The sequence below is a fragment of the Gorilla gorilla genome, chromosome 3, assembly GCF_029281585.2.
Source record: "Gorilla gorilla gorilla isolate KB3781 chromosome 3, NHGRI_mGorGor1-v2.1_pri, whole genome shotgun sequence".
NCBI lineage: Eukaryota > Metazoa > Chordata > Mammalia > Primates > Hominidae > Gorilla > Gorilla gorilla.
Window position 1 is genome coordinate 206,567,623 of NC_073227.2, and position 12,747 is coordinate 206,580,369.

At 38.9% G+C, this 12,747-nt stretch overlaps 1 protein-coding gene and 1 long non-coding RNA gene across 24 annotated transcripts in view; one reads left to right on the top strand and one right to left on the bottom strand.

Moving 5' to 3' along the window:
• Positions 1–12,747, bottom strand: part of SORBS2 (sorbin and SH3 domain containing 2) — a 226,850-nt gene that overhangs the window by 3,566 nt on the left and 210,537 nt on the right. For all 23 annotated transcript variants that reach the window (XM_055384906.2, XM_055384907.2, XM_055384908.2 and 20 more), the window contains 2 exons: positions 4,806–4,855; positions 600–706 (listed from right to left, as the gene is read on the bottom strand). In XM_055384906.2, the coding sequence (XP_055240881.2) occupies positions 600–706; positions 4,806–4,855 (157 nt within the window). The remainder of the gene's footprint in view (positions 1–599; positions 707–4,805; positions 4,856–12,747) is intronic.
• LOC129533111 (uncharacterized) lies at positions 854–4,171 on the top strand. The gene is made up of 3 exons (XR_008679149.1): positions 854–885; positions 3,892–3,999; positions 4,160–4,171. It is a non-coding gene; the product is annotated as an uncharacterized lncRNA (long non-coding RNA).

The following is a 12,747-nucleotide window of genomic DNA, read 5'->3' on the forward strand; positions in this document are numbered from 1 at the left end:
TCTGTGGCCCAGTGTAAAATACTTTTGTCTACAAATGTTTTCTCAGAAGACCTCTCGTCTTTTTTTTAGGATGGTAAAAATGAAGTTGCCCTTTAAGTGGGAAGAATGGAACGTCTCTCCGCTTCCACCACAAACTAAAGTTAAGGTGAGTCACTGAATGTTCCGGCATCTACCTCAGACCTAGGAAATGGGAGAGATGTTCACTTAATCTCACTCCCTCTGAAATTAGATTCTCACTGTGGACAACTAACATTTTCCACAGCACAGAGCGTTGATATTTCTCTTCTGGGGACCATTTGTTGTTGTTGTTCTTAGATCTCAATCTTTCCTGGTTTCTGCTATTTAAAGAAATTGTCTTCTCTCAGTTGAGTTGGAAATAAAGCTCGCAGAAAATCACACATAGCTGAAGCAGGGAATACTAAACCATATTAAAAATGCAATAGCCTTGGGATTACATTGTGCATATGAATGTCTGAAAGATCAAAGGCATTACGAATTCAAAGGAAAGGAAGCTCGGCCATCACAGCAAACCACGGGAGTGAGCAAACTCAAGCAAATTACAAAATAGCCGAAGCTGCCTGAAGAAGAAGCGCACATACCCACAAACCAGCCGTCATCACACTTTTCCATGACATCAATGACATCACTTTCTCTGAGCTCCAGCTCATCTTCATTCCTGGGAGTATAGTTATACAGAGCCTGAAACCTTAAACAGGACAAGGGAATGTGTTTAAAAACATCTTGACACCTTCATGAAATATAGAAGATAGAACAATATTCATTCTTCCTTTAACATTCCTATTCTTAACAACATTCTGTTGGGTGGTACAAGCCTGGTAAGCATGTAAATAGCATTCTATTGGATGGGACAAGCCTGGTAAGCAGGTAAATAGCAATATGTAGATCTTCACAGGCATTAGAACACTCTAACAACATTTTGAAACTCACGAGGAATATCCATGAAAATTGTAACATTCATAAATTGGATTAAAATATGTCAACATGTATAAGTCAGACCCGCATTTCAGTTGTCCAGCTATCTAATGTCTATCATTTAGACATTAAATAATAGTACAAAATATAAAATAAGTGATATTTGTATTATTTAACTGTTTAAAAACAAGAAGGAATCACAATTTTAGCTAGCCATAATCAGAAGCAAATAATGGGGGCTTGAGAATTGAATTTTCAAAGGTTCTAAATGGAGATAGACAAAATGTCTCAGACATGTCTTTTTAATCACTCTATGTGAATTACTATACAAAGGAAAATTATTTTTTTTCTAAGAGGAATTGTTTAGATCAGTTTAATGTTATAGTTTGGATCAGTGTTTTCTGAGGATGTAGAGTTGGAAAATTTGATGTAATTAGCCTATGAAGTTGAGTAGATGTATTCTATGTGCAGTTATTACTGATTCCATTTCAAGCAGACTATGGACATAAGTCTCTTTTTAAAATGAGTCCCAGAAAAATTGTATTTGATTTTAAAACTCTCTCTTGAAATAATTTTATATAAAAAAGAATTATTGATAGAATGCTACCACTTTCCTTTCCTGGCCTGAATTCTTTGACAGCATATACTGTGGTGGAAATTGATCAATAATGAATTCAGACACTGAATTTGTGGTAAGAAAACACCATACATTATAATAAATAGTAACATGGGCTGGTGTTTTTGGAAAATGAAGGCAGAAATTACTGTAGCTGAGAAGGTCAGGAAGAATTTGATAGGCAGTTAACAAGAAAACTTCTTCATAATAGTACTAAAATATTACCAGTACTGTGAGGGGGTTTTTAAAAATTGGGAATTTGTTTCTGCTGCTTTCTGTAACAGTCATGTCATTCTGCTAATGTGAGAAAATAATTACCACATTCTAGGGTATTTTAGATTTTTTCATGCCAACTGTAAAAAGTTGATAATCTTGACTACTGCTCTGGAACAAGAATGATTTATTTTTAATTACTTTATGAGTCAGAAAATAATATTTTGGTAGAACAAAACTATTCTATCATTTAAACTCAAATCTTAGGTCATTAATAAGCAACAGTGACCTGCTGGCTTCCCCCCGTTCATCTAGCATTTGGACTGGGGGAGCTGGATAGAGTTGGCTTCAGAGAATGCCTAACACCATCCCCTAGAAAATATTGTTTTCCCTGGCCTGGCACCAAAGCCTGAAATTTCAACATTAGAGGCTTCTTCCCCTGTTAAAACTTCATCCTTCCAGTAGACCTTATAGCCACTTATATTCTTCTGAATATGGGCTTCTGAGGCCTTTTCTTGAGAGAGGGGTTTGTGATTATGGGGAAGGGCAGAGAAAGGCAGCTAGCATCCCAGAGTAGTGGCCAAAAAGACAGGCAGGTGTGGAATACACAAATGTCACCTGATTTGGATGTTTGCATGTGGCCAGCTTTGCTAGGTGTAGTCCGTTTATTTTGTTGCTTGTGTAAAGAATTTGATTTGGAGGCTGCTCAGGTGAAGAGGTGGTATCTTTTGTGTATCTGTGGGGAAAGTTCACGGTCCCTTTTCCAATTTCACATTTGAGAGAGATGGTGGTTCCTGGGCTGCTGTTTTGATGGATACACACGGCATTTCTCACTTTGGGAAAACTGATTCTTTTATTGAGCTTCTCAGGCTTGAACCCTGCCCAGGCTCATCTCCACCCACTCATGGAGACCGGTTACCTAAGGCTGCAAACCTCAGCTGCTGGAAAGAATCTCAAGGTCTCAGAGCTAACGCAACAAAATTGGCACAGACTCCTGCTTCATTTTTGTCTGATGAAAGCCAGCATGTTTGTCCAAATTTATTTACCATTCTGGTTTAATTAGACCACAGAAACAAAACAAAACAAAAGAAAACCCACGGAGTTTTATGGAAACGTAAACACACCTTCAGGAAATCCTCCTGCCTCTCCTGGCTTTCAAAGTCAGGGTTGCACAATGCGAAATGAAGACAAATCCAATGTTAAAAAATGCTGTTCTGAAAGATGTGTTGGTGAGGTGAATGATGGTGGTGGCGTGAGGATGCCTCAAAAAGAAAGGTGTCTTTTAAACAGGAAATGCTGAGCCAGACTGGAAGCCCTCTCTATAACTTGCAACTTTTTCTAGAACATATTTCACTAAAACTCTGAATTGTAGTGACATAACATTATGTTCCTACTTTGGCTCAAAACTTATTTTTAAATGAAAGCAACTAAACAACACCCTAAAATCCCACTAATTCAGGCTATAATCAAATATAAATTTAATAAACAATGTTTTCTAATATACAGATCAGGACTTTGAAAATGTAACATATCTTTCATTCATAAACACTTTGAAAGCTGTTTAATATAACATGTTGGTAATACAATAAACCTAAACAGCCCTGGAATTTATTTTTTATCATGTGATCTTATCATCGTTTGGGTAAATAAGAGAACAAACAAAAGCTTTAGAATGACAAGTCGTATTTAGTATTTTCCAGTTAAGCAATCTTTTTGTTTGTTTGTTTGTTTGAGACAGGGTCTTGCTCTGTTGCCCAGGCGGGAGTGCAGGGCCATCATCATGGCTTATTGTAGCCTTGATCTCCCTGGCCCAAGTGATCTTCCCACCTCAGCCTACTGAGCAGCTGGGACTACAGGCGCATGCCATCGTGCCTGACTAATTTTTTATTTTTATTTTTGTAGAGATGGTGTTTTGCTATGTTGTCCAGGCTGGTCTTGAACTCCTGGGCTTTGGCCTTCCAAAGTGCTGGGATTACAGGCATAGTGACTGCACCTAACCTTCAGTGAGATTTCAAGTGATTATCACTGCTAACCTGTTCTTTCCAAAATACAGACTTTCCCGCAACAAGAACACCTTTCTGGCTGTACTCTGTGAGAGCCAGTCTCATCCGGAGTTGCTTTTTGCCAAGTTTCAGGTCTGTGAGGAGCAAGGAGGGACTTGATGGTGATAAAGGCACCAGGTCACATGCCAGGACCTGCTGCAAGGAGGAGGCTATTGTCAGCCTGTTCTGCTCCAGGTGAGCAGAGTGTGGGCAGTGGGTCTGGATCCCCAGTGTGTGCTCAGATATGGGGGACAAGGGGTTAGGTCCATGAATAAGCCTTCCCAGGGGTCTCACTCTCGACTCACAGTGTGGGCAGAGGCCAACGGGAAGCTGATAACTCCTGAACGTCTCTCAGGGACAAAACGGGCACGAAAAAGAAACACACAGAGAGAATCTTCAAGACAACGTGTGACACCTTCAGGCTGATTTAACTCATGTATCAGAAAGGAGAAGGAATTTGAAAGGAAAGTTTGAAAAGGCATTTTCCTGGTGCTGTGGAAGTAATCGCATGTAATTGAATAACAGTGAGTGTCTTAATACTGCCATTTTCAAATGACCCTTCTAAGCATGTAACTTTGGAATGATGGGATGATCACCGTAGGTCTTTTTTACACTGAGGTCCACTTTTACCGTCTCCCAGTGGGTGTAAAAGTAAGGTTACAACATGTTCTATATGTCTTTGAAGCTCATAGTTACTCGTTACACAGCCAGCAGAGCAGAGAGGGAGACAGAGTTATCCATCTTAGGAATCACTGAAGTATTGGGAAGTTTTCCTAGTGTGTCAATTAAAATCTTCTCAGAGAACTATGGGTTCTTTTAAAAATTAGTTTCTGGTCACTGTCATAAAAGATGGAGAGACTATTACAATTTCTCGTAGTTTAGGAGGCCTCGTGTTAGTTTGATCTTTCACGTGCAAAGCCATACATCTTACATTTTGGTACAGTTGTCCATTTTGTGGGTCAAGGTTAGTCACAAATTTAGAAGATAAGAAGAATACTTACGGTTCCCCCCCACCTTGAATATTTTCATGAGTAAACACAGGACGCTGTGGCTGAAATGAAATGATTTTCAATGTAATCAATGTTTAAACTGGTACTAATTAAAAGATAATTTGGATAATGGCATGGTACTTTTCTTGACATTTAATATTTCCTGTTGTAAAAAACCAAGAGGAAGAAAAAAACCAAATAAAAGCTTTCTGCAGGATTAATAATTAAAATATTTAAAGGGAGCTTTAAATTAAAGCAAAATAAGCAAGGTCAAATGTTTTGAACATGTCTACAATCTAGTCTGCTCAAGCTTTAAGGAAAAGTCAGGGTTTGGTCCCATTGATTTTTCAAAGGCCAGGAATAAGGCAAGAACATAGACGGCAAACCACTAGAATAGGAAATATAGACACCTTCATACAACCTTATTCTCCAGCGTTTTCTCAAACAAGCAGAAAATAAACCACATTTAGTTTAACAGCAAAGTATCCACATTCATTCTTTCAATCTTTCCTTCACAGACAACATTTTCACATACAGCACAGAGGAAAATATCAATAGGCAGACATCCCATGCTACATTTGAATTAACATTTTCTGTTCTCAATGTGGAGAGAAAACATGCATTTTTAAAAAGAGAAAACAGAACTTTGGAATGCAACGAACAATATCCGGGTAACATGTAACATTTTACCTTAGAAGAGAAACATTGGTAGAAATTTCCAGTGCACTGAACTCTCAAAAGAGTTTCTTTTCTTTTTAAACTAAGCATCAAGACCAGTATCTGTAATAGATACTTATAATATTGGAAATGACAAGCCTTAGCATCCCATATACCCACATTAATATTTTCAGTGAATGAAAGTTAACATGTTTGTTGAATATATAAACTCAGTGTAATTTATATTGACTACCTAAACTTTACCTTTTAGGGGAGAAATGCAAACAAATCATTCATAATACATTTCAAAAGCATTTGCTTCTAAATGATAGCTACAGGGTAAAATCAGAATTTGCATGGCAATTATATAAGTGACTGTTTGATGACTACTGAAATAGCTATTAGATCCATGTCCTTAGACTTTGGGACCAGTTCTTAGATTTCCATAGTTATGAGTGGATTACTGATAGGCTGAAATCTCTTCCTGCCAATTGTCCATAGAAACCCCACTGGTCCAAGCTTGGATGGATAACTCTGAGGTTCCTTTCAGTCTATGAGTCAATGATTCACCCACTTCCTAAATTCTTTATCCACCCCCTTTCTGTCCTACTTGTCTATCTAGCATAAGACTAGGTACTCACAGTACTAAAACTGTAAGCTCTGACTCGGTTAATTGGAAACCTTTATTAACAGTGTTCTTAGAAATTTCACTCAACAGTCTGTGGATAGAATATTTAAAACTAGAGTGCGTAAGAATTACTGCACACAATTATGACTTAAGAGTGAAATAGTTTACTCCTGTAAATCAATATAAGACTACTAATGATGTCTCTATTATTAAAATTGGAAGATATTCATATTTTAAGAAAAATTATGACTAACCAATTTTCCAACCATCTTAAAGGTCATTTAATTCAAGATATTATTAAATCAATTTAAATATATAAGATAGTAATTGTAAGTCATTGATAAGCCTGTATCATATTACCTATTTCAAGTTCTCTTCCAGTCCAATAAAACTTTATATATGTATAAAACTTTCATGCAGAAGTAAGATTTGTATACATCAATTGCCATTAATATTATTTTGTAATAACTTTCCAGTCTTTTTTTCTCAGTCTTCTTTCTTATTTCAAATGTCTGCAGAATAATGTTCTCCCACGTGTGTCTACATATCATAGTTTTCTTAACCATTCCTCTCTTTTTTTTTAGTTTTGAAGTTAGAATTGGTCTAGTCTTTTTTTTTGCTATCATAAATAGCAATGCTATACACATTTTTTATGCAAAGAGCTATTTTCTTCTTTTGAACCATTCTTTAGAATATATTCCCAGGAGTAAAACTTCTGGCCAAAGAGTATGCATTAAAGCCATATGATTTTGAGAATGTACATGTTAGTCACTGAAAAATACTGTACTCAAAAGTAACTTGAAAATGTCTAATATGCCAGACTGCATATCATATACCAAGACAGCTACTACTCTTTCCCCAAAACAATCATAGCACCATTTGCAGTGCATAATAAAGTTATGAATAAGAAAATATTATTTATTCTTAAGAGAAAATGTTGTGTAAAATATATTTCATTATGCTCTAAAATTGGCATCCCTGTTTTCACACATTTAAACTATTTTAATATTTTAAAATTGAGTAAAAGTTTCAACTTCTACATCATGGCATCCGATGCTTTGTAAAACTGGTTGGTTTTATTTCATTGCTCTTTTGTTAAAATGTGAATACCGCTTTAAAAATCAAATTGTTCATTAATATAAAACAATCAACTTTTAAAGTCCGTATATCCCTTTTTAGTTATCATCATTATAATTCTACTAGTTTAATACCTTTAACTCAACCCACCTCATCAATCATTTAAATGAACTGTCCCATTGACCATTATGAAAATTTGGTGATTGCTGCAAACCTGCAGCTTCCTGGATCCCACGTCCATGGCTGGAGAACGTGTGTTCCTGTGTGGGGCAGCCAGCACCGTCCTTGCTTTTTTTTTTTTTTTTTTTTTTTTATGCGATGGAGTCTCACTCTGCCACCAGGCTAGAGGTCAGTGGTGTGATCTTGGCTCACTGCAACCTCTGCCTCCGGGGTTCAAGCGATTCTCCTGCCTCAGCCTCTCGAGTAGCTGGGACTACAGGCACGCACCACCGTGCCCAGCTAATTTTTGTATTTTTAGTAGAGACAGGGTTTCACCATGTTAGCCAGGATGGTCTCGATCTCCTGACCTTGTGATCTGCCCGCCTTGGCCTCCCAAAGTGCTGGGATTACAGGTGTGAGTCATTGCGCCCGGCCCCCGTCCTTGCTTTTACCTGTTTCCCAATATCTCTTTTCCCTTCCTTCATATCTTTCAAACCCTGCCTCTCTTTTTACACACAAATCATCAGTTTTCTATACTGTTCACATCCTGAGGCCAGAATCAATCAAGACTTTTCGTAGCAGAGAAGTTGTGTGTGTCTTATAATGGCCAGTTTTAGAACTTTTCAAAGCTTACCTTTGACAAGAATCACCTCCATGTTAATGCGGATAACTAGGAGACAGTTTTGAGGAAAGCTGACTAATTACAGTACTTGAAGTAGTTTATTTTACAGGCATTTGACTAGTAGGGAATGAGTAGCAAGAACAGTTATCTAAGACGGCTCATCTGCATCTTTCTGTTTTGGGCGTTAAGCACCATATAACCTTGGGGATGCCTCAGCTTCCCTATCTCTGAAATCAATGAGTTGGACAAGATGAGGGTTAATCGGGTCTCCTCAGGGATTCCATGAAGAATACACATTTCCACAGATGTATTTCCTCTGCTGTGTAAAGGTGTCCATCATCAGCTTTACACAGAGAGCTGGGACACTGACATTGATTGGTTAATTCTCATGTGTCTCGGTCATGTAAAAAAAAAAATGGTTACAATTCAACTCCATTTTGCAGATTAGTAAACCAAAACCCAAAGATACTGGATAATTTCTTCATGTGACAAATAGGTAAAAAACAAACAGAAAAAGAAACAAAATGGTAATTTCGATGTGCACGCTATTGCATGAAAGATTACTATGATGGACTACTTGGCCTACCTTGGCTAAAATCAGCATCTTAATTTTGACGCTGAGGTAGGTGCAAATGTCCTATAAGGTTATGTAAATAGATTGTCTGGGGAGACTATCTTTCGCCCTTTCCCCTTGGTGATGTAACTCAAACGGCAAGTCCCTTAAGGAAAGATTTGTCTTGCAGCTGCACTCTGTCGCCACCTAGCGGTGAGCAGTGGCAGCAACAAGCTGAGAGTTGTTTCTGCTTTATCTGCCCCTTTTTATCCAAGTTCCCAAGGCTGGATTAATTTTAAAAGCCTATTTTAAAGGCCACAGAGTGATGTGGAATAGATAGTCATGTTTTCCTAACCATGTTCTTCCCTTCCCACGTTTTAAATTTTTGAGAAAGAATCTCTTGTAAGCCACCAGCATTTTTGGTCCGTGTCCATTTCTGTTTTGACTATCTGTGCAGGCATTTCCATTTCTCCTAACTTCTTAGCAGTTTTAAGATAAATATAGAACAATATACACTTGTGACATTCAGAGAGGCTTACATGAGCTGAACCTAGAAAGATGGCTTTCAACTGACACATTACAATCACTGTGCTGGGCATTTTGAACAAGAATTATATTATGCTTATATTTCCTTGATGAATCTTAAGAGTAGAACAAGAGAAAAATCCAATGAAGCATGCTGCGGTTTTCATAGTATCCTAAATATGTATTTTTTTCTGTAGCCCTGAAAAATGTAAGTTTTTTTCTGTAGCTATTTTTTAATGTTGTCAAAAACGGATACAAAAGAGACAAGTTTTAAACACATGCTAATTTCCAAAGCCAGAACCAATCACAAGTTGCTGTTCATAAGGAAGCTGGTTTGAAACATCATGGAGTCTGTAACATCGGTAAAATATATACTTTCCGATCTTAGTGAGCTACAGTCTGTTGAAAAGCCGTCTAATTTATCAAAGCTTCTGCAGTTATCTCTGGAGGATTAGCTATATTTAGTATCAAATAATTCTTAAATAAGGATTGTTACTTTAAACACTAATGCAAAAAAATCTCTGAAAGCAATATAAGCAGTGCTAAAGTGTTTTTATCATTTTTTTCATAAAATATTAGTTGTTGTATTTGCCCACCAGAATTCGACGAAATTCTCCTAATAATACCACGTTTATGTTTCTAGAGGCTTATTTTTCCTTCTTAAATTATGAAGGTAAAACACAACTTTGCATAAATCTAAAAAATAGAATATTTATGGTTCACACAAACACACGTGTAATCTGACATACAAATACATAATGTAAAAATCAGGCAAAAAATAAAAAAAAACCTTAAGGGGAACCAAAGCAAACCATCTCGTGGACCCACAGGAAGGTTATAGATGGGTGCTCTTCACTGCAAAAGCAGCTTATTTTTTGCTTTGGCTCTGGAAGGCCATTCGGGGGAGTCTAAGAGTCTCTACAAATTGGCATTTCTGTCTCTATGGCAACACAAAACTCTGCCTCAGCAACAAAATGAGGTCTTCCTATGCAATGCAAAAAGCACAAAGTGGCATAAATGCAGAATAATATCTACTTTTTTTTAGAAATAAAAAATGAAGACTTCTTTGAAATCAAGCCCTTGAGAACTTCTTGAAATGCAGAAGCACGGCTATGCGATAGACCAGTTAAGGTTGAATCAAGGTCCATTAAAACAGAAATGAGGAAAGGAATCCTGACTTATGTCCAGATGAAAATTTCCAAACTCCTTGGCTGCATTCCTTAGAATTGATAGTAAGTACCATTTAGAGCCCATGTATTTTAAAGTACTGTAGATATTATAGAACTAAGTAGCTAAGGGAAAGTAATTTGACCTTTAAGTTCAATCAAAGCTGGCAAGAAATAGGAAGTGGATAGAATCCAGACAGCAGTATGGGGACAAAAGGCAGACTGAGAGGATGTAGTGCACATCACCAGAGAAACAGAAGATGTTAGACAAGAATTATGGATTTAAAAAAATTCCAAATTGAATGACACAGAAGCAAACATGACCGGAAGTGTGTGAGTTCAGCACTGTAGATGCTTGGCAACAGCTTTTTCTTTGCAGGAGAAATGGTGACTAGAAAGCAGTGATTTAGTATAGAACCATGAGACAGATGTAGACCACAAAACACACGACACTCTTATTTGTAGAGTAGAGAATCTGACCATGTCTTTGTGGAGTTTGGAAATCTCACACACACCTAAAAGGGAAGCACATCACCAGGTGGTCGCTTCATCTCCAGGGTGTCTCCAGCCTTACTTTAAGGCCAGTTCACAGCAAAGACAACTAAGGAAGAGCCAGCCCTGGGGAGGGGGGAGGTGGCCAGGATGTCTGCCACAAAGTGGGGGCATGCTGACCCTACCCTGTGGGAACCGCTGAGCCCTCTGACAGGCGAGCCGCAGAATCTCCTAGACATCACTGGGCTACGAGGAGGCTTACCCAGGACACACATCTCGCTTTTTAGGTCAGCCTGGAAAATGTACAGGAAGTTAGTTAGCTCTCATCTTCATCACACAGACGTCAGGAGGAGCTTTCCCGGCTGGCTTTTTCCATGCACACACAGCATGCCAAACTCCTGCACAACAGCAGGGCAGGGAGGGTCCGCAGCTTCTCCAGCTGCTTATACAGTTTCCACACCACAGGCACCAGCTGCCATCTTAACACGGCACCCACAAGCACAGCAGAAAAAGGTTCACAGAGGAAAGCTGGCATAGGGAAGAGGCCAAGAACATATAAGAAATGTTGTGTCTTTTTTTATTTTTTATTTTTTTGAGACGGAGTCTGGCTCTGTCGCCCAGGCTGGAGTGCAATGGCACAGTCTCGGCTCACTGCAACCTCCGTCTCCCGGGTTCAAGCGAGTCTCCTGTCTCAGCCTCCGAGTAGCTGGGATCACAGGCACCCGCCACCACGCCCAGCTAATTTTTGTATTTTTGGTAGAGACAGGGTTTCACCATGTTGGTCAGGCTGGTCTTGAACTCCTGACCTCAAGTGATCTGCCTGCCTCGGGCTCCCAAAGTGCTGGGATTACAGGTGTCAGCCACCGCTCCCGGCCAAGAAATGTTATGTCTTTCATAGAACGCTTAGCAATTGGGTTCAAGATGCTCTCAAACCTGCCCTGCTTTTTCATCTTATTGAAGGGATGCAAGGTGAGATAGAGGAGAATGTGGCTTAATGCCTGTCAAATTTCATGGACTGTATCAGACATTTGTTGGAGGCAAAATTTTCTAACAAACACATAAGAAGAAAATAAGGCCTTTTTGGGGGGAAACATGTTGAAATTTGATGAACTACTGAAGTGCCAACCTGCGGGCTGGACTGTTTTGGTGGTTTTTTTTTTTTTTTTCAGAGTAAGATCTTTCATATGACAGTGAGTAAGCTGACCTTCTTTTGTGTAGGTTTTATTTTCCTTCCAATAGCGGACAGGATCTGGCAGTGTACTGCCTGGTATTTGAGCTGGCTTAAGAGAACTTCGGGAGGAATAAAACACGCTTAAATAAAAGCATGTGGTTTTCTCAACTCTCATTTAGAAAAGTTTTCCTAATTCTCAGTAATGATTGACCTCAAATCCCCAGCCTCTCGGGATGAAATGTGTTTGGCACCGTCGCTTAAGTGTCGTGGCAGACGATGCTTGATGCTCTCCACATCCATTCTCTTCTTGGTCCTCAGTAATGGGACCAGGCTGTTGGGTAGGCATATGGCCATTCTGGATAAAGACCACATTTCCTGACTTGTAGCTGGATGTACTCATGTCATAAGCTGAGACCGAGGGGATATATGCAATTCTGGGACATGGCCTTCAAGGGAGAAGGTATAATCTCCCATCTTTTCTCCTTCCTGCTGGTTCGTGTGAGAAGGGAACTACTCGAGCTGCCACCTGGGACCCATAGTGGAAGCTTCTCTCTGAGGATGGCAATGAGCCAACATCAGATGGAAACTCCTGGGTTCTCTGATGACTGCGGGGCCACCATACCAGTCCCGGACACCCTTCATTTATGTGTAAGAGCAATATATTCCTACGTTGTTTAAGCTATAATTATTTTGAGTTTTCTGGGACTGTGCTTATCCCAGTCTTGACTAATACAGGGGTTCAATGCATATCAGAGCTCTTAGAGAAAAAAAATAACCCCATTTAGCTCTTAGAATGATGTGGATAATAACAGCTGGAAAGAGCACGTGAACATATTAGGAAAAATCAGGGCCTGATTTCATGTTGAAAACTGTGCGCCAGGGATCCCCTTCTGATGGGACTGCT